The sequence below is a fragment of the Pavona decussata genome, unplaced genomic scaffold, assembly GCF_977016875.1.
Source record: "Pavona decussata unplaced genomic scaffold, jaPavDecu1.1 SCAFFOLD_223, whole genome shotgun sequence".
NCBI classification, from domain to species: Eukaryota; Metazoa; Cnidaria; class Anthozoa; order Scleractinia; family Agariciidae; genus Pavona; species Pavona decussata.
This window is the reverse complement of record NW_028145628.1, coordinates 1,346,308-1,371,650: the sequence shown is the minus strand read 5'-3', so window position 1 is coordinate 1,371,650 and position 25,343 is coordinate 1,346,308. Positions and strand designations below refer to the sequence as shown.

Genomic DNA, 25,343 nt, shown 5'->3' with positions numbered 1-25,343 from the left:
TAGACATATTGACATAATAGAATGCACCCATTATGTATCAAAATTGGACTTATTGAACTAAAATAGCCTTATTAAAAAGGGCATACATGATGCACCTACAAGGATACAAAAGGAAAATTGTAATGGTTCCTGAACGTAAATTCTATGACTCCAATGGGTAAACAACTAAAAATATCCATGCTGTTTCACAGACATTACTAATCAAGAGTAAAAACCCCTATCTGAACAAATACTCCAGTCATTAATCCTAAAACATACAATAAATCATGGTTTACTTACTATTGGAAACTTTTAGCACTAGTAAAAGGATTTTAAGAATAAAATTGGAGGGATGTAGCTGTGCTAGAAAGCGTCCAGTCGTGTTTTGAATTTTCCATACATTTGTCTGTATAGCGAACCAGCCGTGAACTGCTACTAAAAATAGTTCGCGGGAAAAAATACAGACAAATGTATGGAAAGTTCAAAACACGACTGGACGCTTTCTAGCACAGCTACATCCCTCCAATTTTTTTTTTCTTAAAATCCCTTTACTAGTGCTAAAAGTTTCCAATTCATGAATTTTTCAGAAGTGATGTTTCATGAAAGTTATTTGACATCGGATTTCCATACAGACACTGTTATTTCAGACGTGTTTGCCTACTCGTCAAAATGGCGTCGAAAATCGTGATAAGGCCTATTTGTCATGGTATAAAGGGCAGACAAGTGATACCACATCATCTAACTCCACAGGTACAAGGAACCCATGCAGCTCCATTATATGGTATTCTTGCACCCTCTTGAGGCACCAATAGAGAAGAAATGCTTCTTCTAATCTTCTACGGTCCATTTTTAATCGGGAATGGAGTGCAGCAATATTTCCGCCAATAGTTAGCTTGCATGGCAGGCGCGTGAAAAATATATAGGGCGCGAAAAAAAGCGAGGAGGGTAACGGCGGGAGACACGCGAGGGCTTCTCTCGCGCGCCCTATATTTTTCAGGCGCATGCTACGCAGGCTACCAATAGTATTCTCTTTGTACACAAACCTTGATAGGGGTTACGAAGGAAGGCGCAGCAGCTTCAACGTCACACGAGCAGCTAGACAAGGTGAATACGGTTTTAATTACTCATTCTATGACAGTTACAAGAAAATATACTTTGAACCACTCAGAAACAAAAACATATAGACGTTAGATATTTGTTTGCAGGTGAATAGACCCTTGTCCAAAATGGCGGCAAAGATTTGAATGAGTTAAAATTGAACTGAATGAAAAACTGATACCAGCACTGGAAAGAGCGCCTTTACTTTAGTAGCTTTGCAGAGTTTCAGCTTATTAGGTGTTATATAAGCTTGGGAAATGTAAGATGAAATTTTACAAATTTACAGACGTTTGTATGACTGGGAGTATACGTCATACCCCCAGTCATGCAAACGTCTGTAAATGTTTCATCTTTCAACTTACGTTGAAAAAAGAAAAAAAAAAACATTCTCAGCTGATGTATATGCTGAAACTTTGCATGGTTGCTAAGGTAAAGGTGCTCTTTCTATTGCTGGTATACGTTTTTAATTTTAACTTATTTGAATTTTCGGCCGCTATTTTGGAGAAGGGTCTATACCATATGGCACTAAAAGCGTTTTCCAATAAGTGCCGTAAAATCAAAACTAAAGTAATTATTCCTAGCCAATCACAACAGAAGGACAAAGCGCGATGAACCAATAAGAATTCAAAGCGAATATATGTAACCGGCGTAAAGCGCGGGAAAACGCATGCGAGCGAGGCATGATTGGTTTTGCTTTTGCTTTTGCTTCTCATTGGTTGAGAAACTGGCGCGAGTTTTGCCAACCAATCACAGAGCGAACAAACATTTGTTTCAATCTTTCTTGCTTCCAAACAAAATGCCCACCTTGTTTGAGCTCCACTCGAAATATTTCGCCAGCAGGGGTTGAGGTTAGTCTAGAAGACTTTGGATTTTATTTGTAGAGTGCAGAACGAAATGACTGGAAAAAACACCCGCAACGAAGTGCATTTCGTTTCATCGCCTGCTCTCGTGAGCGTCAAGTTTCTTGGGACTGTCTTTGAAAGAAACGAGGGAGTGATTTTTGTTACGAGTGGTCTACAAACAGCAGTATGAATTAGTCAATCAATGGCTACAAGGAAAAGACTAAACCCTCCTGCAAAATGGCGGCAGCAAATTTGAATGGGTTAACATTGAACTGAATGAAAGACTGATACTAGCACTGGAAAGAACACCTTTACTTTAGTAACCTTGCAAAGTTTCAGCATATTAGGTGTTATATCAGCTTAGAAAATTTAAGATGAAATTTGAGAAATTAACAGACATTTGTATGACTGGGGGTATACGTCATACCCCCAGTCATACAAACGTCTGTAAATTTTTCATTTTTCAACTTACATTTTCTAAGCTGATATTACACCTTATATGCTGAAACTTTGCAGGGTTGCTAAAGTAAAAGTGCTTTTTCTAGTGCTGGTATACGTCTTTAATTTTAATTTATTTGAATTTTCAGCCGCCATTTTGGAGAAGGGTCTATTCTCTAGGAAAAGAATTCTCTAATACTTACATTTCATGTACTGGAATACGAGCATTTTTTCGAAGCTATGATATGAGCAGCACTTGTTACCTACATCTTAAATATATCATCGCTTTGCACTAGAAACAGATGAGATTTCCTTTCATCGATGTACTTCCAGTGAAAACATGATCGAGGAAAAACCCCTTTACCCAGACCCAGGGAATGGTTACAACTAAACTGGATACAAAAACGGGACACAACGGGAACTGCCATTTGTCCAGTGCTGTTCTACAAAATCGATATGTTTTTTTTAGCATTTTACAAAACGAACTTTATGGATTATTTTTAGATTTGTTTTCCAGCGCTATTAGAAGCTAAAGGGTCAATCCATCAGGATAGCGTCTCAGTAATCATCTCCTCTGCTTATCACTTCCTTTACTGTGGGTCTCAGTAGTATGGTGTGTTCAAACTGTGCTGTGTAACATCCCTTGATGTCACAAAGTGGAGGGTATGGATCAACAACTCCGGCATCACACAGGTTCTTCAAGGCTAGAAGATACTTTGTCTGCAAGGCAAACAAATCCATTGCAGTAATGTATAACCTCAAGAACTCGAGCACTCAATAACCCCGCCACGAACACACAAGCGTTTCTTTTTGGCTTCAAAGTCGACGCGGTTTTTTCCAAAACCTGCGTCGACAGCGCCGCAAAAATCTCACATATAACCCACCCTTGTACAGATGATGCAACAATACGGTACTGTCACGAAAACTTCAAAACTAGTCGTTTGATTTTCTGCAATTTTTTGGCTGTCGCGTAGCTTGTGCGACGCAATTCGCGGCCGTATACCTGCGATTTTTACCGCGCGCAGGGAACGTGATATTATTTTTTTCTGAACCTCGTGTCGATTTTATTATTGGGAACGTTTTTGTGGGGGCACACACGGGAGAGGACTTGCTCGAAGGGAGAGAGAGGAGGTTTCTTTCCATACTTGCGTGGATCCTCTTGCACGCGTCCGATATAGTATACTTTTTAAACCAAGCGCCTAACAATCACGCTAAATCGAACTGAAGACATTTTCGCTGTTTCCGTTCACTGAATAATTTAACCTTCAATAACAAGTCGAACTTTCGTAAACTCGAAATCATTGTGGTTGTTGTTGTTGTTGTTGTTGTTGTTGTTCCTCTGGTGGTTCGAGTCATGGAGATCATATTGTACGTAAAATAGAGAATAAATAAAGGGGAATTTCGGTGGCTTCCAGAGGGTGGCTTTTTCATCCACTGTTTCCAGGTCGAATTGGAATTTGGGAATGTTGGTTTTTGCACGAAATTTTTTTCTGTAAAACATTTTAGTTTGTACTCCAAAGAGCTGGAAATAAATATATATCACAAAGAAGTTTGCCAATTGCTGCTGTGGAAAGCAACATGATTCCTTTGGTTTTCAGGTGATCGAGGTTATCAATTGACAAAAACAACCACAACAACAAAAACCTCGCACAACTTGTGCGAAAACCAAATAATAGAGCAAACAACCAGCTTCCTCAAACAAATTTTCGCTTTTAAACGCGGGCACTTTCCACCATTATCGCTGGTAGCATATTTTTTGCTTGGTTAATCACAATGTTCATATTCGTTGTCAACTGTTACAGGCATTCAATTCATTGAAAATTTTTGACAATAAATTGTTCTGTGTATAATATGTACCTGTCCCAAACGATCCAACCATCTTCTACAAAAGGCAAGAGTTCCAAAGTTCTCATTGATGACATTGAGGAGCTGTTTGGCTCTGGGTAACCTACAAAATAAATAAAAACAGTTACAAAGCTGAAATTAAAAATTTAAGGTAACATGGGCATGGAAAAGGCTGGTCATTAAATTAGCTGAACTTGAAATACAGAGCTGGACACTACAGATAAGCACAGAAGCGCTAAGGCCTGGTTCATACTGGCAAACAGAAACGGCGGAAGTGGAATCGGAATCAGAGGAATCTTCTAAACTTGTGTGAATCAATGCGGTGGAAGCAGGAAAGGAAGCCTCGCTTTCGTTCAAAATGGCGGAAGGCTGCCATGTTTTCCGTTCTAAATCTCGCGTAAGGGGATTGGAAATGAGCTATGTGATTGGTTGGTTCTTCTGCTCCCGCTTTCGATTCAGATCAAACCAGTTTACACTTGATCGCAAGTGACGGAATCAGAAGTGAAATCAGAAGGGCAAAGGATCGTTCTGATCCTTACGATTCCGAATGCGTCTCTGTTTTTTGATTCACACTGGAATGAAAGCTTCCTTACGCTTCCAATTCCACTTCCGATTCCGTCACCAATGTGATCCAGCCCTAAAGGTTTTGCGGGAATAAACAAAATTCACCACATAAAAATTAATTCATTATTTACTTGAAAACGCTTATACAGATTTGGTTCTAATTTCGCCTACAAGTTGTCTAGATTGAGTAGTTTAAATCCATAAAGTTCCGTCATAAAGTGTACTACTAGATTTCGAGATAATCGACAATGTTTAAAATGAGAGGCTATGCGCTACCGTTGCTATGGTAATAGTTGTTGCTTGGAAACCGATGAAAAGATTTGATCATATGTTGAAATGATGATGTGGTATGAAGGAGATCGAAGTTTATCTTGTATGCGAGATTGTAATTTCAAAACTTCCACCCTAAGTCCAATTAACTTCTGCGAGCCCCCTTAAAAGAGTGCTCTTACCTCAAGGGAACATGTCCGACTTCAAAGTTCTTCATGTAGTGTGAACACTCCATGTCGTCATGAACCACACCCTTCCCAGTGCTGCCGAACGTTTCAATGGCAAAGAATTCATTCTCCTGAAATAAGTTTTAAAAAACTGACTGTTAATCAAAGTTGTAGCGTGTCACTGTCATATTGAGTAGCAATTATTTTAAATCATGTATATAACTTTCATGTATAGAATCTTTGACCTATATTTTATATTTTATTTTTTTAATTCATTTATTTTTTTTTTGTGTCCCCAATTAGTAGAAGGTTTTTTTTCCTTCGGCTAGTCTTGTATTTTGGTCCGTCCGTCCCTCCATCCCCCCCTCCCTCCATCCATCCATCCATCCGTCAGTCCGTCCGTCCGTCCGTCCGTCCGTCCGTCCGTCCGTCCATCCATCCATCCATCCATCCATCCATCCATCCGTCAGTCCGTCCGTCCGTCCGTCCGTCCGTCCGTCCATCCATCCATCCATCCATCTATCCCTCTCACAGTTGAGGTCAAAGAGCTACAACTATTTCCCAAAGAGCTACGATAGTTTATAGGTCTCTTAGCCTGCGTAGCAGTCGTTTCCGTTTCCTTTAAGCCAAACGGGGCAAGCGCGCGAGGGCATTGGGCAAAAAGGAGCAAAAAAAGTAGGAGCGGGGGGGGGCTCCTTTATACCCAATGCCCTCGCGCGCTTGCCCCGCTTGGCTTAAAAGAAACGGAAACGACTGCTATGCAGGCTAAAGGTCTCTACACGGGTTGGCTCCAGATTATCTTTGTTCTCGTTTTGAAGAACGAGAAAGTGCATATGCATATAACTTAAGTGACTCTGAGAATAAACTCAATGTTCCATTACCACGCACAAACTATTTCAAAAATAGCTTCAGCTACAGTGGTGCCATCCTATGGAACAGCCATGTCCATGTCATGTGTTACGCATGCCTTGACCAAGAAATAAATTCCTAAGGATTTTTATGAGCACAGCAGCCTGTACACCAGTGCCTCTCACCAAGCCAAAATCCTAAGAAATTATTATAGCCTTTGGCAAAACATTCCACCTTCTAATGAGGATCGATTTCGATAAACATGTTACGTTTTTAACGTTAATTTATCGAAACATTCACGTGTGGAAATTGCACCTCCATCTTGGTGGCTTCGCCTCCCTTGACAATCGGCACAGTTTTGCCAGCGTGGATTCTGTAGGGCGCGATGGAATGACCATTCAGGTTTCTGATCGGCTTCACTGTGTACGTCTTTCCATCAAGTTCAACTTCATAAGACTCCATAACTTCCTGAATGGCTTCACCCACATCACAGAGCCTAACATCAATTCCAGCCTCCTATAAAACAAAACCAAAAACAAAGCGACATTGCACCATACATTTTTTTAATGAACAGAAATTTTATTTGTACACAACAATATACATAATGAACAAAGTCAACTAATAAAATTAACAATACAGCATTCTATACAAGAAGCATGAACTATCAATAACACAAAGATGACAATGATTAAGAGGGGGAGGGTTGCTTTCAAACAGAAGAACAGTTTTCAATTTTCCATTGGCATTCAAATTTCCTCTGTAATTCTACAGAGTTGGGCTAAAGGGTTTTACAAGATAGTGTATAGATAATATTTGGTGTATAACAAGATAATATCTAGTCTGCGTTCTTAGGGACATTGTACCATACATTGTATGTTTACTTTGCTTGCCATAACATTAAAAATACAAAAATTAAATATTGTCGTTTTACTTGTGGTAAAATTACACCTCCAACAAGAGCGGGCACAAGCGGCCTAGAGTGGTCCCAAATGTTTCCTTTTAGCAGAGGATCAACAATACAAATAACAGTAGCCATTTTACATTGTCTTACCCTGATTCCAGTGTTGGTAGCATCTTTTACTGCTGCAAGCAAATTGTCATATTTTGGGTTAAATGACACAGTGAACGCACAATCGATTATCCTGCCTGAAAAACAAGAAATTGCATATTCATAAAAAAAAGCACTCTCGTTTCTCAGTTTCAAGATTCTTGAAATTAATACTTAAATATTATCCTTAAGGATAACCATTATTCAGTTCTTCCTTAATGTTAGTCCTGTAAATTTGTTTGAAGAGCAATATCCAGAAAGCTGAAATTATATAAATCTACCACTTCAGACTGTTTACTCATACGTGTAGCGCTCCTCTGTCAAACACAATAAATATAATATCAACAAAATTTCAAGCATTTTGAGATTTAAGGACGGTGCCTACTACTACCGAAATATTTTTGTGCGGTTTATGACTATGCGGGAAAAGCAGATCTTAGCAAGGCCTATTGGAATCCAAAAAAGAAAATTGGGGGTAACCACGCATTTTTCAGGGATAATTAAGCAGTAATAACTCTAAAAAACGCCAAAATACAAAGCAATGTATGGGATTTTTTCCTAAATTGAAGCTTAATTATCTCTTAAAAATGCATGGTTACCCCCAATTTTCTTTTGAGATACCAAAAGCATTTGGTAAGTTCTGCTATCTCCGTATAGTTTTAAACCACGCAAAAATATTCCTGTATTAGTAAGCACCACCCATAGGAAACCCGAGTATCTCACGATGCGCAGAACGTATGCACAGTAACAATAGTAGGCACCGTCCTTAAACACTAAAATAAAAAATTAGATATCACTTTATTTAAGTGTCATGTATTTAGCACAGAGCACTAAGTGGGATACTTTCCAGATCAAATTGGAATTTAGGCATGTTGGTTTTTGAGGAGAGGGGAAAACCAGAGTACCTTATTATTATTATTATTATTATTATTATTATTATTATTATTATTATTATTATTATTATTATTATTATTATTATACCTCTTGGAGCAAGGAAGAGAACCAACAACAAACTCAACACACATATGATGCTGAGTTAGAGAATTGAACACAGGCTACATTGGTGGGAGGCAAGTGCTCTCACCACTGCGCCATCCCTGTTCCCCTAAACTATCTGACACAAGCTAATCCGAGAGTAGCCTCCTATACAGTTGTTTTAGAGAACTGTCCCCTAAAAACGACTGCGTGGGAGGCTAATCTGAGAGGGGCTTAGCCATTTAGTGACCTCAACAAACAACAACTACAACAAACGCTAGCACTTCAAATGAAAATAATGAAATTGTTCGGTATTAATTTTTTTTTTCATATAATTTTTGTAATCTCACCATTTACATGTGTCCCAAAGTCAATCTTACAGACGTCATCATACTGTAAAACTGTCTTGTCTCCGGCATTGGGTGTGTAATGAGCGGCACAGTGATTCAATGAACAGCCAGTGGGAAATGCCAAACCTAACAAGAACAAATTAAAATACATGTGTAAAACAAAACAAACACAAATAAACACTAGCAAAATTAGTGTAAGGAACAACGTTTTGCCGTTCTCATGGCAGCATTGTCTTTTATCATATTCATAAATACTTCACACTACATTTAAAGCGTAAGCCCTGCTTCATTAGAATGAATCCTGGGCCTCACTCTAACAAAAGGTTAATGCTCAAAACGGTGAAGTATTTAATGTATATTAAGTATATTATATTATTATAGACAATGCTGTCATGAGGACAGTGAAACGTTGTTCCTTACTAATCTCATTAGTTTTTATTTTAAAATGTTTCAAGAAAACTTTTCTAATTTAAATACAAATAAAATAAAAAATAAACAAACAAACAACAACAACAAAATAACAAAACCTGTACCTGCTTTGAGTTTGTTTTCATTGATTAGCGCTCGAGATGCTGCCTCCAATTTCTCACTGTTAAAAGAACAAAAAGATATAATTACTATAGATTATAATTTTTTATTCTGAAAAAAAAAAAAAGAAAGAAAAGAAAACTGTATTGATTGTACAAACAGAATGAAAATGTTCCAACTTTTTGTCCCATTAAGGTTTTATTTAATCCACAGTTAAAAAAAATATTATTCTATGAAATTAATGTGAACTGAAAACATTTGAATGTGCTGATTTATGCTGCATTATCTTCTTTGAGTGAAAATAAAGTGGCGCATTCATTTCAGAGAGTTTTTAAGGCACGATAGGATTTAAAATTTCTATCACACCTTTCCCACATTCTTTGGTATTAAAGAGTTAATCATTTGAGATATTTTGGGTTCACTCTTGCATTATTTTTTATCACTATTCATTTCAAAGTACTCAGGACAAAATGGCTTGGTAGTCATCAACATTTTGTTACAAGGACTCAAAATAGTACAAGATGTCCATGATCACATTATTTTGCTAAATTTCCTTCAGTGTCATTTGTTTTCAAATTAAATTCCCCCTTGATTCGTGTTAATTCAGGTTGCATTAACTTCACATCAGTACCTTAATTAACACAAGCATTAATTTTCCTATACTAAGGTAGGTTACCAAATCTCTATCATGGTCATTCCAGGCTGGATAAAACCCTGCACATATTTCCTGACCTGACAACCAAAGAGTAAAATCTTCTTAGAATGAAAAAAAAAAAAATAAAAAAAAATAAAAAAAAGATAATAATAATAATAATAATAATAATAATAATAATAATAATAATAATAATAATAATAATAAAAAATAAATAAATAATTATAATAAAAAAACTACTACTCAATACTGCTCTAATTTAATAATCTTGCCTGTCAAATATTTTGAACTGTTTCTGGTGAAGTTGAGAAAATGTTTTTTGAGTAAGATCAATGCTTCATGTATCTCAGTTTTGGTCCTGATGTCTTTGTTGTCATGACCTACTTATTTAAAGAGGAAGTGTCACCAGATTTTTGACTTCTTTTGTTTAAAATGGTGAAATAAGACCTTCATTTTGCTAAAAAATAATTCTAGGACAATCAAAAAAGAAGAGAAAGAAACAACTTGTGATCTGATCTGTTCTTATCCCTAGCGCATTTTGGAAACAAAAATGCAAGAACTTGAAAAACGTAAGCCTTACATTTTTCAAGTTTCAATCCATTCTACCTACTCTGTCTCTGGCCAGAAGCACTAATCAACAGTTTTATTGCACTGGGGGTGAAAATTTGTAACAAAACTAGACAACCATTTTTTTTCTGTTGACAGACAAACATTTTTGGGTTTTGAAATGGCATCAAATTTGTGTGATACTTCCCCTTTAATAAACACTGATATAAAAAGGGAGCTTTCCAAATGCTCATGAATAATATTATTTGTACCTGTCTGTGAGCCTCAGCGGCTTGCCTTACGTCACTGTAGATATCATTGTGCATCCGATCCAATGCTCTCTTCTCCTCATTGGTTTCACGCCACAGATTGCTAACAAAAAGCATGACAGATAAACACAATTCTTACAGTTATCACATGGGAACTTCATGTAACTTCAATGATGGATCTGAGGATTAACTCTGTAGTTTAGGTTAAAGTCCTATAGTGAACCAATGAATTTCCCACTTAGCGTTAGCCCTAGTAAGAAAACAGGAGATTGCAAAAGATGAGGGAAAAAAATCTTTGACCTTTTATCTGTATAATAATAATAAGGGCATCCAGGCGTCCTATGAAAATACACTCAAAATTTACCTAATCTTTTAAAAAATTTACAAGAAAAATGCTTCTTGGACACCCAACTTTCAATTTCTGGTTTAAAGTCTGCCTCAAAGGATGACCTCTGGATTTAATCATCTGTTCCTCTAAAGACTGAGCTACAAGGCCACCACAGCCATCCAATTGACTTGTCCCCGTCTGGTAATTGCGGCAATGTGAACGTAAAGGGTATGTGGGTTCATCCGTGTTCCAGATAACTTTCAAAATCGGAGAGTCAATGAAAAATTTTGAGGGGTCAATAGCTCTGGTTCTCTCTTAATCTTCTTAAGTTTGCCATTCAATTTGTCGGGTCAGGAAGCCAGGCTTCTTGGGTTTTTGAACTGAGACCCCTCTCATATCTGGAACACTGGTTCATGTTAGCATTTTAACAAACATTGCAGAGTTAATTTGGTGATCCATCATTTGTGTCCTTAGCGTAAGCCGTACAATATTCATTTTCATGTGACTTACTCATCTTTGTAGCTCAAGATTTGTCCTTCTGGGAAGTTTGCATTTGGAAACAGCTCTGATATCGGCACAGTAGGTGGATCTGTCTGTTGCTTTGCAGCTGGAGAACAATCTGATAAATTCAGACAAAGAAAACCATTATTATATTGATCGTGCAACTTCATGAGTTTACTGCTCTGCACTAAAAACATTGACACCTAAATAAAGTGATTTATTTTTTATTTTATTTTATTTTATTTTATTTGAAGATATCATTATGATCCGCATAGTTTTTAAGTTGTCTGATTTCCTCTAATGGTAGATTAAATTAAAATTCTAAAGCAAGTTCTCCAGGTTTTGTTTTAAAATGAAAACAAAAGCAAGGCCATTGAAAAGACTGTTGTTTGAAGAAGCTATTAAATAATAAATTGTCAAACCTTTGTAACAAGAATGTAGCCTTCACTGGCAAATTTTGTTTGGCATGACTCACACGCTGGTGTAAACTTTATGCACCATTTTATGCACCATTCTCAAATTACATCAGTTAAAACACAGTGCTGCTGTAATTGGCACGCGCTGTTACGGCGTCCCTGCCTTCGTAAAAGTTTTTTGACCCTGTTATCATGTCTTTTGTGCGTGTGTGTCTATAATTGTTTGGCAAAGCTAATAAAAAACGATTTAGAGAAACATTTCATCAAGAAAATTAATGATAATAAAACAGCATGACGTTTCGATGACTTCATATCGTCATTGTCAAATGGGTAAAATGGAAATAATGGAAAGGCATATTTATAGGTATTGAAAGTGAGAATTAAAATAAATTAGCATAAAAGCATTCAGGTAAAGAGTTTGCGCGAAAAGGACAGAAGCGGATTCCATTCGCGCAAAACTCTGACTGACTGTTTAGAAGGCTTTAGGCTGTTACCTTGTCCTTCAACTGACTTAGCTCCTGCTGGCTTCTTCTTCTTTTTCTTCTTCTTTTTCCCTGAAGCTGTGCCCTCAGTCTCTCCTTCCTGTGCTTCTGCAACATCTAAAAACACAACATTCTAATTTTATCTTAATTTAATTACATACAAGAATTTGCTGCTAGTTCATTGGATGGTTATCCCCAGCATTTTTAACCCTTTCAAGGGGAAGTATCATGGGGTTTTTGACCTCTTTTGTTAAAAATGGTGAAGACCTTCACTTTGCTACAAAATAATTCCAGAACAACGAGAGGAGAGAAATGGCAGGAACAACACGTACTCTGTTCTAGCGCATTTTGGAAACAAAAATACGAAAACTTGAAAAACATTAGCCTAATATTTTTCAAGTTTCAATCCATACCCGCCTACTTTGTCTCTGGCCAGAGGCTCTAATCGACAGTTTTATTGCACTGGGGTGATAATTTATAACAAAACTAGACAATAATTTTTTGTTTCTGTTCTCAGACAAACATTTCTGGGTTTTGAAATGACATCAAATTTTCGTGATACTTCCCTTTTAAGCTTCAGGGGTGATTAATATCTATTAATTTCTCGTTACAATGCCACTGCTTGATTAAACAATTAAGTCAGGGGAATAAAGGAATTAATCACCAAAGATGAAATGCCTTGATTTTTAAACAAATTTTCCCAAGTAGTAATCCTTGTAAGTTACTTTTGCTAAATTTGTATTTCTATACAATTTTTTGTCAGTTTTGTTAAAAGAAATTTAGCAAAAGTAACAGGGATTTTGCCTTCAACGGCAAATAAATATTATTATTAACAATATTATTAACAATATTATTGTTAACAAAAATTGCAAATATAGCAAATTCTTGCAACAGCTTTTGATCCTGGACATAAGTGGCTCTCTCAGTAAACTTTGTTTATAACTGTGATAAATTTGTCATTTAGCGCCTACATTTAGGCAGCTGCTAGTTTTTTTTTAGCGCGGCACCAATATAAGTAATGAAGGCCCAAATATTTCCTAACCTGCATCATGTTCTTGGCTACCATTCTGTGTCTCTGCCGCAGCCACAACTGCCTCCTCTTTGGCGTCAGCTCCATTTACTTCACCATTCATGTTTTCTGTTGCTTGTTCTCCGCCTCCTGGAGATTTAATGACAATTGTCAACACAGTGACCAAACAATCAATGGTTTTACATGCAATATGCATGGATATTTTGTGAGTTGCGTTGTATTTTTCTGAGCCCCGAAGGGGTAAGAAAAATCACGAGCAATGAGCAAAATGTCTGTGTGTATTATATTATGTAAAACCATTGAATAAGAGATTTATTATTCCACTACAAAAAGATGTTATTATTTTTGGCTTCTTTTTTCTGGTAAGAGTGTTGAAATACACCCGGCATTATCTGTCCATCAGTGTATAGCCCATGCGAATGACGTAAACAACACAGAAAGCCAGTGAAATGCCTTTGTCCATATTCGCTCTGTTGTAAACCCGTCAAACCGGGACACTACAGTGTATTACGGACTTATATTTTGCGCGTTCTCAACCTTATTTGGTGAAATGACATAAATAGTGGAATAATAATTTCTTTTTACCACGCAGACACTGAAAACATTTGTGAAAATATCTAATCAGAATGTAGTATCCTGAAGAGAAGAGGAGGCATTTTTACCCTTCAGTTGATGAATTTACAACCAATCAGCTGTTTGATGCTTGATAAGCATTAACCTTGGGTTAACTGTGAACTAACCCTATAAGTTGTCATGGTAGGTAAACTGGATAATTTAGTTTAATAGTGGGCCAAATTCAATACCAAATACTCAATATCATCAATACTGTGATTTCCTTGAAAATTATAGAGAGAAATATGGGCTGTTTTGATACCATTACGATGCTGCTCACTTGAATTTGTTTTTAAGCACTGTAAACCAAACCAATATTTTTTGTCTGTTTGTGTATCTGCCGTTACACAGTGCTCAGTGGAATGGTGGCTCATTTGTAGTCCAGGCACTGCCTTGGCAATGACATAAATATTTAACATGCAGACCATTTAGAGTCTTTTTGGAGTGTAGGTGACAATATCACAGAAAACTCTTGGATGATGATGTCACAATATCGAAAAAAGAAATCCCAAATTTCGGCAAATGTTGTACTTGTATCAGTCAGCCTAGGCCACGACTATTCATCCAAAAAGTCATTAATAATAATTCATAAGTCCATTGACCTATCAAATGGTTGATAACACATCACGTGCAGTGACTTTATATCAATAAACCTCCTCCTTATTAGTATGCAGTGTTTCATCAGCTGATAAATTACTCCTCATTAGTATGCGGTGTTTTTCTCATAAATTATGCTAATTTTACAACGTTCGCAAAAGCAAAATTGTTATGAACTCCATTAACACACACGCTTCCAGGAATGTTTTTGAAGCCGTTCAAAAACCTTGCAGCACGACTCCTGCTCGTTTTTTAACCTTACATAAAAGACTATAAGGACTCTGCAAAATTTTGATCAACCCTACTTTGACAAATTTTATCCTCGGCTAAGAGTTAAGTTGTCATCAGATGACTTTATTTTCATCTCACCTCAAGTGAAACTATTACCTAACAAGAGATACATCCTGGTTCAAGGGGTATGGTTTCTCTGGTTTAAGATCTGATCCTACCCAATCTGTGATTGATGACCTCATTCAACAGAATCGAGTTCTTACGGGCAGGTTGCAAAGTTCCATATTACACCCCTTCCCTGAGTAAAGCCCCCCCCACCCCACCCCCCAAAATGTACTATATAATAAACGAAAATGTATTACATACATATCAGGGATTTTATTCATTTTGGCTTCCACAGGAAAGAATAATAGCTTCAAAGAGGTTGACATTCTATCGATGAGGAAACTGTTTATTGCCAAAAGTACAAAGTACATCAACAATGATAAAATTGAAAAACGCCATTGTTACTTTGTAGGGCTGTTAATTGAGAACTTTTGAAGATGACAATTTGACTGCAGCACTATAATAGTTACTGTAACTTTTTAAAAGAAGTGGTACCCTTGAAACAGGATTAGCTACCAGTCACCTTGAAGAAAGGGGAACAGAAAAGGGGGGAAACAGTTCACTGAATAACAAGCTACATTCGGAAAGATATTAGAGTTCTACCTGAAGATAATGGGTACCTTAAACAGCAACGAGGACGACAAGAGAACGTCAAAAACAAAAGTTTTAATTAGCAAAACACTGGCTCTGCATGTGCATTATGCACTTCAGTACATTTCTTTGCCATCCTCTGCAAAACAGGAATGTGAAATGATCACATTCAAGGTTTTATGGAGAACGTGAATGGGTGATGATTAATTTTCCTTTTTCTTTCTCAACTTTAAAGCTGCCACTACAACGTTAGCTCCCGGATAGTACAATCACATTGCACAAACTCAAAGAGTAGAAATTATAGCAAATTTATTCAGGAAACGCAAAATGTAATTTTTAAGTTCCGTTTTCATTGGCGGCCTTGTCGTCTCTGCTTAAGTCCCTAATTTTTAATAAGGGTATGACTACAAATACAAGATTTGACTTCAAGTTTTTAGCGAATCCTATTTGCTAAGAAGTCAGTCCTTTTGTGTTCAAAAAGAAGAAGTGACCATCCTTTGTGGTCTCATAAAGAACATTAATGCATACTCCTTTGGCCAATGAGAATGCATATAGTGTTTGCTCTTTATCACAAAAGATACAAACAGCATCTCCATTACTGTATTTGCAGTAAAAAGCAACAATTGACATGAACATCACTCCTTAGTGAAACTTCTTGCCATCTTACAAGTTGCACCAGCAAGAACAAACAGAGCAATAATGATATTGCATGGAGATTGCACACCACTCCCATTCGGTGGGAGGATTCCAGATAAAGATTCATGTAGCTCTTGATATGAAATATCATCTGCTTTGAAATTGACAGCAGCTAGACATTTCCCAGTCGTAGAACCAACAGTTTGAATCATGTACACAGTTTGCTTCTCTTCTTCACTAAAAAGTCCAGTCTCGTGTTTCAGAATTGCAAAGAGCTTGTGGAAAAAAGAAAATACTTTGTCGTTCCTCCCTTGTGTGATGTAGTCAACAGCAATCTTTCCCAGCTTCAACCATACCAACAAGGACTGATTAATATGCACTGTGTCCATCTCAAAGAAATCATCTTGAACTGAGCTCGCCTTGATCTTAGTAAGCTCAGCTTCACTTTTCCCCATGGTAAAAGCGAACTGGTGTCCCTGAAGGATGGCATCCATGTAGACCTGAATCAAGGCAAGTCCATCTGGAACTGCTTTGATAGAAATGGCAATTTCCTCAAAGGTATTTGACAAACACCCAAGTTCTAGATTTCTGACTAATTCGGGTTCTTCTGGGTTGGTAAAAGCTGCATACGCCAAAGATCTTGACAGGCTCAAAATTTTCCTGTTAAGTTTTCCTTTCACGTCCACAGATACGAAGCCAAGCCGAGGCATCAAGCCAAGAAACTTTGCATTTACAAGGTTGCCAAATGCAACCGAAGGATCTTGCAAAACATGAGCAAGTTCACTCGCAGCATCTTCGAGTGCTGATTTCGACGCCTTGTAAAACAAATTGTGTTTGGGGATAAAGTAATGAGGGCAAACCCCATCCTCGGTGAACTCTAAAAGCTTTCTGAGAGCCCGGAAGAATATCTCCAGGGTACTTTCTTCGGACCAGAAGCTGTGTTCTTCTTTCTCAAGCATCCAAAACATCACCGTTTTGATGTGATACGAAGTCAGTACGCCTTGTAGCTTTTCTTTTAAGTATCTTACGTATAACGAACGCAACAGGTAGTACACCTTGTCTTGGCATTCATTGAAGCTGTCGAAAAGTTTTGCTTCCTGGTTAGAAAACGAAAGTCGCCACTCCCTTCTCGTATCCCCTGAGATGTCCGAAGGCTTCGGTACAACCATGAAACCGCTGCTAGAAATGCTTTCCACCAAATCTGCGCTGGGCCAGTTCCTTGGCTGTCTAATTTTCCATTCATTCGCATCATTCGGCCATCCCATACACTCGATCGCTGGTACGCGATCACTGGTAGTCGACGATCTGCCAAGCAAAGTGTAGGCAACCGAGATATGACCCTCGTCTGCAGTCGCTGAAGCGGTCCAAGGCGCACTTGGCTTTTTATCGGCCATATGCTCATGAAGAAAATCTCTCTCGTTAACCTTTCTTGTACTCTCAGCCGAAACAAAGCAGCCGCCTTCGTCCGTTTCCAAGAGATCAAGGAAGGTTGAAATCGTATGGTATTTCTCTTTGAAGCATTCAATGTAATCTCGAGGAATGATAAGTTTGACGTGTGCTGGGGCTTCATCAACATATTGAAAGACTTTACTTTGAGATTCCGGAGTCAACATCTCCTCGGACGGATTTAAAACCACCATCCAGTCGACATCGCTGTACATTAGGTCTGGATAGCCTTCCCGGAAGCTACCCGATATTACAAACCGTAGACCGTCATTCGAATTATAAAACTCGCCAAGAAATTCATAGCTCAGCCTTTCAGACACAACGTTACTCCTGTAAACTGGAAAACTAGAAAGCAACATCCCAACTCCAACTTCTAACTCAGACTGCTCAGACATTGTTGTCAACAGCCTTGATTCAAAGCTCATCTGTTGTGACAATTGGTGACATATTATATGATGGAGGTATCGTTCCTCATGGAGCCTATGATCCAGTCCATCGCATACAAAAGTAAAGGGATACCAGATTTTCAAATCGATACGATACGAGTATTATTTTTATCGATATTTTGCATTTTTTTTATATTGATACTGATGTATTATGACGTTATCGTCCAAGACTTTACACAAACGGAAAATGTTGCTTTTTAGCACTAAAACAGTTCAATATCCAGGGGCGTTGTTCAAAGCCCGATTAATTAAAAATTAAGGGAGGGGGGGGGGGGGGGAGTTTACCTAAATTTGAATGAAATTTGAAGAGGTTTTAAGAAGGGATAGAAGAGAGACAATGATTTTTGGAACACTAACAGACAGTTGATACCCATGACGCAAGAGCACCCCAGGTTGCTGGTGGACTAACTTGGTGTCTGTCTATTAATTATTAACTACAAATTCTAATTTTAAAACTTCACTAAATCTTCAATATTTCTTATTTTTCTTAATATTACAACTATTTTGAGGAAAACTATCTCCTACCAAATATACCTAAAATCACCAAAAAATTTACAAAACACCCCAAAACATTGATTTGTGTTTTAAGCATACGGTTCTTGAATTGCTTGAAATGCCAACAAGATATTTCCTTTAAACTGACTTTAAGTGGCGTTGAAATGGCTTTCAGGTAGACCCCTGCCTTAAGCTAATCCTGGATTAACGTGAACTTTGATGCAAGTTTAATTAATAATTAAAAAAGATTCTCCCAAAAGATTTTTGTCCGTCAGTTTTGCCTTACAGACTTTTCTTAACCTTTAGCTTGAAATTAACCTTTTAAACCATTTTAAACGAGCGAGATGAAAACCTTGATTAACGTTTAATCATGGATTAGCGTTAATCAGCTTTTGAACAACCCGGCCCAGGTGAGCAGTCAAGTGAACAGTATAAAAAGGGATTGAAACACGATATTCCCCTCAAGTATCAATATTTTTCAAGGAAACCCTAGTATAGATGATATCAAGTAAATGAAATAAAATATGAAACTCTGGCCCTAAAGTAAACAGATCCCCTGTTTCCTTAAACAGAATGTTGCTTAATGTACCAAATATACGAAGCCTAGCTTCTAATAGACTGTTCACAACCCCCTCTTATTTTTCCTTGTGATTGTCGAGACACATACGCCTCAATCAAACTGCTGCCTCCTTGGTTTGTAACTGGGAGCACAACCTGGGGAGAGTGTCTACACTACTGAGGGGTGCCCTAGTCAGGGTATATTGTGTGAGAGAGGAAGGGCCATTTGTCGCACCTCTCTCTCCCCCTACCCCCGCTCCTCTCGGTAGTTTAGACCCTCTCCCCAGGTTACATTTATTGATTCTCGGTTTGGTCTCTATCATGTTGCTGTCATGTTAAGTTTTCTACGCAGTCAGATCAGCCTTGCAGTTTTCAGTTACATGTTTATTTTTGGCTGATTAGATCTTTTGCAGATCTGCAGTATACTTGCAGCATTTTTGTTTGCGGTCCTTTGCAGTTTATTCTTTACACTCCCCACCTTGTGCTTGCCTTTAAACAAATATATTTCTCCCTGAAGAGAGTACCGTTACTGCTGCAGCTAAACTAAAATGTCACCCTCTCATGTGATTGTGACTCCCTGTCTGGGTAAAAAGTAGAAGAAACTTCCAGGTTTGTCTGTTTAGTCAACAAATCACAGGGTCAACCGAGGTCAGGGCCCATCCACACCAATGCGTTTTCACAATTGTCCGTTTTCACCTCAGCGAAAATGAAGCAAAATATTTTCATCCACACAAGCGTTTTCATACTGTTTTCACCTATCCACACTAAAACACTTGAAAATGATGAAAACAACTGGGACCTGGGATTTGCACATTTGCCATTCTGCCATCTTGGATAGATGCTCCAATTTGGACTGGAACTGATAGCATGTGACACTTTTTATGTCACCTTTCTAAAAATCTCCGTTTTAGCCTATCCACATTGGAAACAAAGCGTTAATAATAAAAATAAATAAATAATTTATTTACCCATGGAGCACCAAAGAGCTCTAGAAGCTTGTTCAAACGTGTCTGTGCCTTCCAGATCGAATTGGAATTTAGAAATGTTGGTTTTTGTGGAGGGAGGAAAAGCGGAGAACCTGGAAAAAAACCCTCGGAGCAGGGACGAGAACCAACAACAAACTCAACCCACATATGACGCCGAGTCCGGGAATCGAACCCGGGCCACATTGGTGGGAGGCGAGTGCTCTCACCACTGCGCCATCCCTGACCCCCCTAAAGCGTTTTCAAAATGATGCGTTTTCAAAAGTCTCCAATTTTGAAACCGTTTTTGAAAGTCTCCATTTTCATCAGCATTTTTGGGTGTTTTAGTGTGGAGGATAGTATGCATTTTCAAAGGAAAACGGTCGGAGTAGTCTGCATAGGGCATCAGAATTCAACTGAGACCACAGGATACCCAAAGCCAGTTGCGGGTGTTTATTTGACTTTGACATTTTTGTCATCATTGATAGCTGTTGCATAACGACAAAGTTGACCATACAGGGAGGCTCCACCTGAAAGGGCACCAATTCCAGGTTGAAGTAATGTTTAAAATATGAGCAGCTGAGAGTTTTCTTGAACAGCTTCAAAAACATTCCTGGAAGAGCGCGTGTCAAGAGAGTTCATAACAATGACCTGCTTTTGTGAACGTCAGAAATAGCATGTGAGAAAAACATTAAACACTGCATACTAATAAGGAGGAGGTTTTATCGGGTCTTGAAACCACTGCATGTGATGTTTTATTGACCATTTGATAGGTCAATGGTCTTATGAATTATTTATGAGTTTTTGAAAGTATGTAAAAGGTATGGATTTAACGAGTTGCAGCAAGGCAAAGAATAGAGAAAACTGTCATCTAGGCATTTAAAGGACCTTTTTAAAAATACCTTGAATAGACCAACTGAAAAGAAATGCAATTTCTATATTTGCAAGTATGTTAAAGGTTTACCTTTCACTCAAAAATGGAAAACAAAAGGGTAACGGTTCGGACCTCAAGGTAGATCTTCCACATATAAAAATTTGTTGAGTTACACCTACCCCCCCCCCCCCCTCCTCCCCGCCCCTGCTCAAATGAAGTAATCTTAGCATTTTTATTATAAATCCTTGAATAAGTGCCAGAGACTCTAATTTCAACTTAAGGATAAGTCAGGAGGTGCATATTCATGAGAGGCGCTTATTTGAGTAGGGATCAGGAGCCGGTCATTTATTTTTTTTCAAAATTATTTCCAGATGGAAATTTATTTGGCAAACTGCATTAATAACAAATGATTCAAAGTTGTTCATATTGTTCTAAAAGCCACGATAACAATTAAAGCGGCAGCACACTTCACTGCACAAAATGCCAATTTATGGACCTGGAAATTGAAGGGTTTTGAGTGAATGGGGAAAAATCCCTTTTTTGGCCATTAAGTCAGAAAAATGCTCCAAAATTGCTCAGTTTAAGTCTGCTCTTCAAAAGGTATTAACTCATTTAAACATACAGCGATCCTATTAAACCAGGCTGAACAGTTCAGACTGTCAATCAAAAATCCGAAACGCGCATTTCTGATTGGTTGATTACCAAAGGTCTTATTTTAGCATGTTCAAGTTCCTGCAACTTCGATTCGAAAGGACGTGACGAGTCGGTGGAAAAGCTGTTTCAGTTTGAATTATTTAGTTCAAAATCAATCCAACAAATATGGCTACAGGAGATTTAGAAAGTTAAGTTATCCATCTATTTTGAGATTGGAAATTCATTTATCAGCTGGTAATATAATATCTTATCCTTTTGGGATATTTCCGAAAAGATGAAGATAAAGTTTGTAAACAAACTCTGTCTCGAAATAGGTTGTTCTTCCGATACTGGCTTCCGAGATGGAATCGCTTCGATCCTTTGTGTCGTTCAGTGAAGGAGAGATAACTAAAGACACAAAGTCGTGGAAGCGAAGCCTACACTGTAGCAGAAACAATGAAGTGAGCAACGGAGGAGGAAAGTGAAAGGACTTAAGCAGCGAGCGATCGCCCGCAAGACGACGGAGCTGGTGATCATTTTGAAGTCGGCCTCTCTATTGCTTACTGTATAAACTTAGAATATATTTAGTACTGGCTAATTTTAATACTGATGTGAGGGCCATTGCTATTATCATTTCATCCATAAAATACACGAGAGCAACCAGTCAGGTCGTGTTATGTTTATATCTTTGGTGATTTTTCGAATTAGCAAATTATGCAAATATGCATGATCACATATGAAATGTGTTTACATGTTTTTATTTTTGACTTGTGCATAGAAGTTTAGAATTTATTACTGCCACTTTCAGCGGATTAGTAAAATTTTATGTACGTGATCGATAGATACACAAGCGGTAATGAACTTGAACCCAACATGACGACTCGAGCGACCGTTTACCAGAAAACATCTGCCAAAATTTTGAAAATCCCGCCAGTTTTGGCGAACAACAGATCCGAACAATACAGACTCGTTTTGCTATCGGCATGCTCAGATGGAGGGATACAGACGTCCAGTTCGTCACAGGCTTCAGTTTATAATGGTTTTGATCTTTGTACTGTGGAAGAAGGATTTCAAATTTCGAGGTAAGTTTCGCATAATCTTTCGATTGCAGCAACGAAACTTGATTATTTTCGTTATTATCGTCAATCTTGCTAATTTCTGGTGTTTTACAAGATATATAGTTAGCGTTGAGCTTATTTTTATTAATAAATTGATTCCCTCTTCGATTTTACAAACGATAGTTCTTCTCTCTTTTTTCCTTGACCGTTACCGACGGCATCCGCCATTATACTGATCTGTTTGGGAGCCAACAAAGCACTACAAAGGAGGCGTGTCCTTCCCTTTTATATATAGGCTCGCTCCGTGTTTAAGCAGACAAAATCACACAAACCACACAAATTCTGCAGTGCATACTACAACTGGGCAAGTTTAGTTCTTGGGCAAAAAGTGATAATTTTGTGCCCCTTTTGCACAGAACCCTTTAATAACTTGTAAGATATCAAATAATAATAAACTAGTTTAACTTATTACATTCATTATAAACTAAGAATCAAGAGATCAATATGCATCCCCACTGCCTTTCCTTGGCCTCTGAGGATGTACCCAAGCAAAAAAAGGGATTTATTGACCCACTAAACAATGATTAAAGAACAGCGGCTATGCAGATGTCACTGGTTTTTCCAGTAAATGCAATTTATCACATAAACAGGAGTAAAACATTGAATGTAGTCTTTCCAGACCCCTACTTATTTTGTTTTTTTAACAACTAGTGACCTCGTTTAGGTTACAATATTTCACATGTGCTTTGAAAAAATATAGGCACTGTGTGCTTGGAGAGCAAATGATTTCTCTTTTGACATTTTTCTCAGTGCCTTGATCGGTGGTGTAATGTAGATGCCTATTTCAGCAATGAACATCTTCCTCATTAACAAAATAATATTGTCACAGTCACCTCCTGCAGCTATGAAATAATATATTTGGCAGCTTGTTTCCATAGAGACAATTTTTCCCAAGATCAAAGTCATACCCAGATCTCTTGCAGTTCCCTCTTCAGCTGAGGCTGATATGAAGAAAGGTTTAATCTCAAGTTACACGTTGACAGGGGAAGGTGTGCCAGAAATTGTTTTGCCAGTGGCAATAAGATGCTTTACTCTGGGGGGGGGGGGGGGGGGGGGGGTTATGACTTAAGTTTCTGCCACTTGTTACCAGAACAAATTCCAACTGATTGTTATACTTAACATATGTGCATGTGCCATATACATATATGTAACCATAACTACATGGTACAGAATAATTTCCCTCTGTTTTTAGAGGCTGAAGCCTGACTGTGTCCTTTTTCTGTGTTTTTCATCTTTTAATTTTTCGTGTAAAATGATCTAAGTAATAATAATCTTTTTTTAGATTATTATGATCTCTTCAAATCACAGGTAATTTGCTTTGTACATTTTTTTGTAATCCCCACGTACACGCCTTTTGTAAAAGTCCAATTTGGTTTCAGTTTCTGCCAATCATTTATTCTGTTACAAAGTTTTTGATTTATAAAGATTGTCTTCATTAAAGGGGAAGTATCACAAAAATTTGCCGTCATTTCAAAACCCAAAAATGTTTGTCTGTCAGCAGAAACAACGAAATAATTGTCAAGTTTGTTAAAAATTATCACCCCAGTGAAATAAAACTGTCGATTAGTGCCTCTTGCCAGAGACAGAGTAGGCCAGTTTGGATTGAAACTTGAAAAATATTAGGCTAATGTTTTTCAAGTTCTCGCATTTTTGTTTCCAAAATGCGCTAGAACAGATCATGAGTTGTTTCTTTCAAGAATTCAGTTGATTTCGTTCCTCTCGTCATTCTAGAATTATTTGGCAGGTGATCGAAGGTCTTATTTCATCATTTTTCACAAAAGATATCAAAAAACCCATGATACTTCCCCTTTAACACCTGTTGTAACTGATAACTGATGTAATCTGTCAAAAATGTCACATGACTCAATTTTCCAAGTTCACTTTATGAATATTTTTTTCCTTTGTTGGGAATAAGATAATTGCCTGACAACACAATGTTTTTCCCGATAAACTTGCACTAAAATCACCCTCTCACGATAGAATTTTAAACAGATATATTTATCTCTCACGATGTCCCTAGTTCGATTACAACACACTCTTCGATTTCTAGAACAAAAGATAAAGCAGATTGTACAATATGTTCTTTGATTGGCTTAAGTTACTAACGATGACAGGTTCGAGGCCTATCCCTATCCGATCAACTAAACAATCAATTTTACACGCATTAAAAATGTTTTGATTACGTAAACACACGATTTCCGACACCTTTTTAGAAAGGAAAGAGAGTATATTCCCATGTTTCACATCAGTCAGCAAAACTAATTATCAGGTAGCCAAACAGTTGATGTAGCGATATATGTGCATTGCTCAATAATGATAAAACCTTATTACTGTTTTTTTTGGCAAATGAGTTAAAAAAGTATTTACATAACTTGCTTGTAAACGTACAATAAGACTATGGTAAAATTAATTGTTCAGTGAACACGTATTTACTCAGGAAAGGGAAAATTGATGATTAAAAGAAGTTAAAACCCAAATACGATGTATGACGCAACGGATGAGTAATTTAAGTTACAATATTATTGTGCGTGGAATCATCATGCTATACCTCAAAACATGCATTTTGACTTTTAATTTTTCTCCATGCAAACTTGCTTAAAATCAAACCCACCTTTCTTCTTTTTCTTCTTCTTCTTTTTCTTCTTACTTGAAGATTCTCCCCCGGCTTCCGGAAGGTTTTCAATCTCATCATCTTCGTCAAGCATCTCATTAGCTTTCTCTTCCAAACGTGGTTGCTCGATCAGAACCGCCGCCATCTTGTTCTAACTGAGCAGCCAGGCCATGTAACCGCGCTTTCTGGGACGACCGGGAGCTTGATCGAGGGCAAAACACTGGGTTCTAGTGTTACCAGTAGTTACCAGT

At 37.7% G+C, this 25,343-nt stretch overlaps 2 protein-coding genes across 3 annotated transcripts; both read right to left on the bottom strand.

Annotated features, from left to right (window-relative positions):
- Positions 1 to 1,075: 1,075 nt before the first annotated feature.
- On the bottom strand, positions 1,076 to 25,261 carry LOC146459053 (uncharacterized). Of its 2 annotated transcripts, XR_014858069.1 has the most exons (14): positions 25,093 to 25,261; positions 13,190 to 13,306; positions 12,160 to 12,264; positions 11,259 to 11,367; positions 10,424 to 10,523; positions 9,630 to 9,685; positions 8,959 to 9,014; positions 8,426 to 8,551; positions 7,104 to 7,198; positions 6,368 to 6,568; positions 5,219 to 5,334; positions 4,215 to 4,305; positions 2,392 to 3,077; positions 1,076 to 1,251 (listed from the first exon to the last, which is right to left on the bottom strand). XR_014858069.1 is itself a non-coding variant. In XM_085090009.1 (13 exons), the coding sequence occupies exons 1-13, from the start codon at positions 25,235 to 25,237 to the stop codon at positions 2,916 to 2,918; spliced, it is 1,479 nt and encodes a 492-aa protein (XP_084946135.1). In that variant the 5' UTR covers positions 25,238 to 25,261; the 3' UTR covers positions 1,076 to 2,915. The 2 variants fall into 2 exon arrangements, 1 of the variants encoding a protein (XP_084946135.1); XM_085090009.1 differs by having other exon boundaries at positions 1,076 to 3,077.
- On the bottom strand, positions 15,369 to 17,838 carry LOC146459054 (cyclic GMP-AMP synthase-like receptor). Its single transcript, XM_085089773.1, has one exon. It carries the CDS (start codon positions 17,818 to 17,820, stop codon positions 15,949 to 15,951), a length of 1,872 nt encoding a protein of 623 aa, XP_084945899.1. The 5' UTR covers positions 17,821 to 17,838; the 3' UTR covers positions 15,369 to 15,948.
- Positions 25,262 to 25,343: the final 82 nt, after the last annotated feature.

Bases quoted from the DNA above. Each gene is read 5' to 3' on its own strand.
- LOC146459054 (XM_085089773.1), bottom strand. From the start codon at position 17,820: ATGAGCTTTGAATCAAGGCTGTTGACAACAATGTCTGAGCAGTCTGAG.
- LOC146459053 (XM_085090009.1), bottom strand. From the start codon at position 25,237: ATGGCGGCGGTTCTGATCGAGCAACCACGTTTGGAAGAGAAAGCTAAT. The intron at 9,686-10,423 runs GTACAAATAATA...TTTGGTTGTCAG, and splicing joins CCGCTGAGGCTCACAGACAG to GTCAGGAAATATGTGCAGGG. The intron at 6,569-7,103 runs GTAAGACAATGT...TTTGTTTTATAG, and splicing joins CTACCAACACTGGAATCAGG to GAGGCTGGAATTGATGTTAG.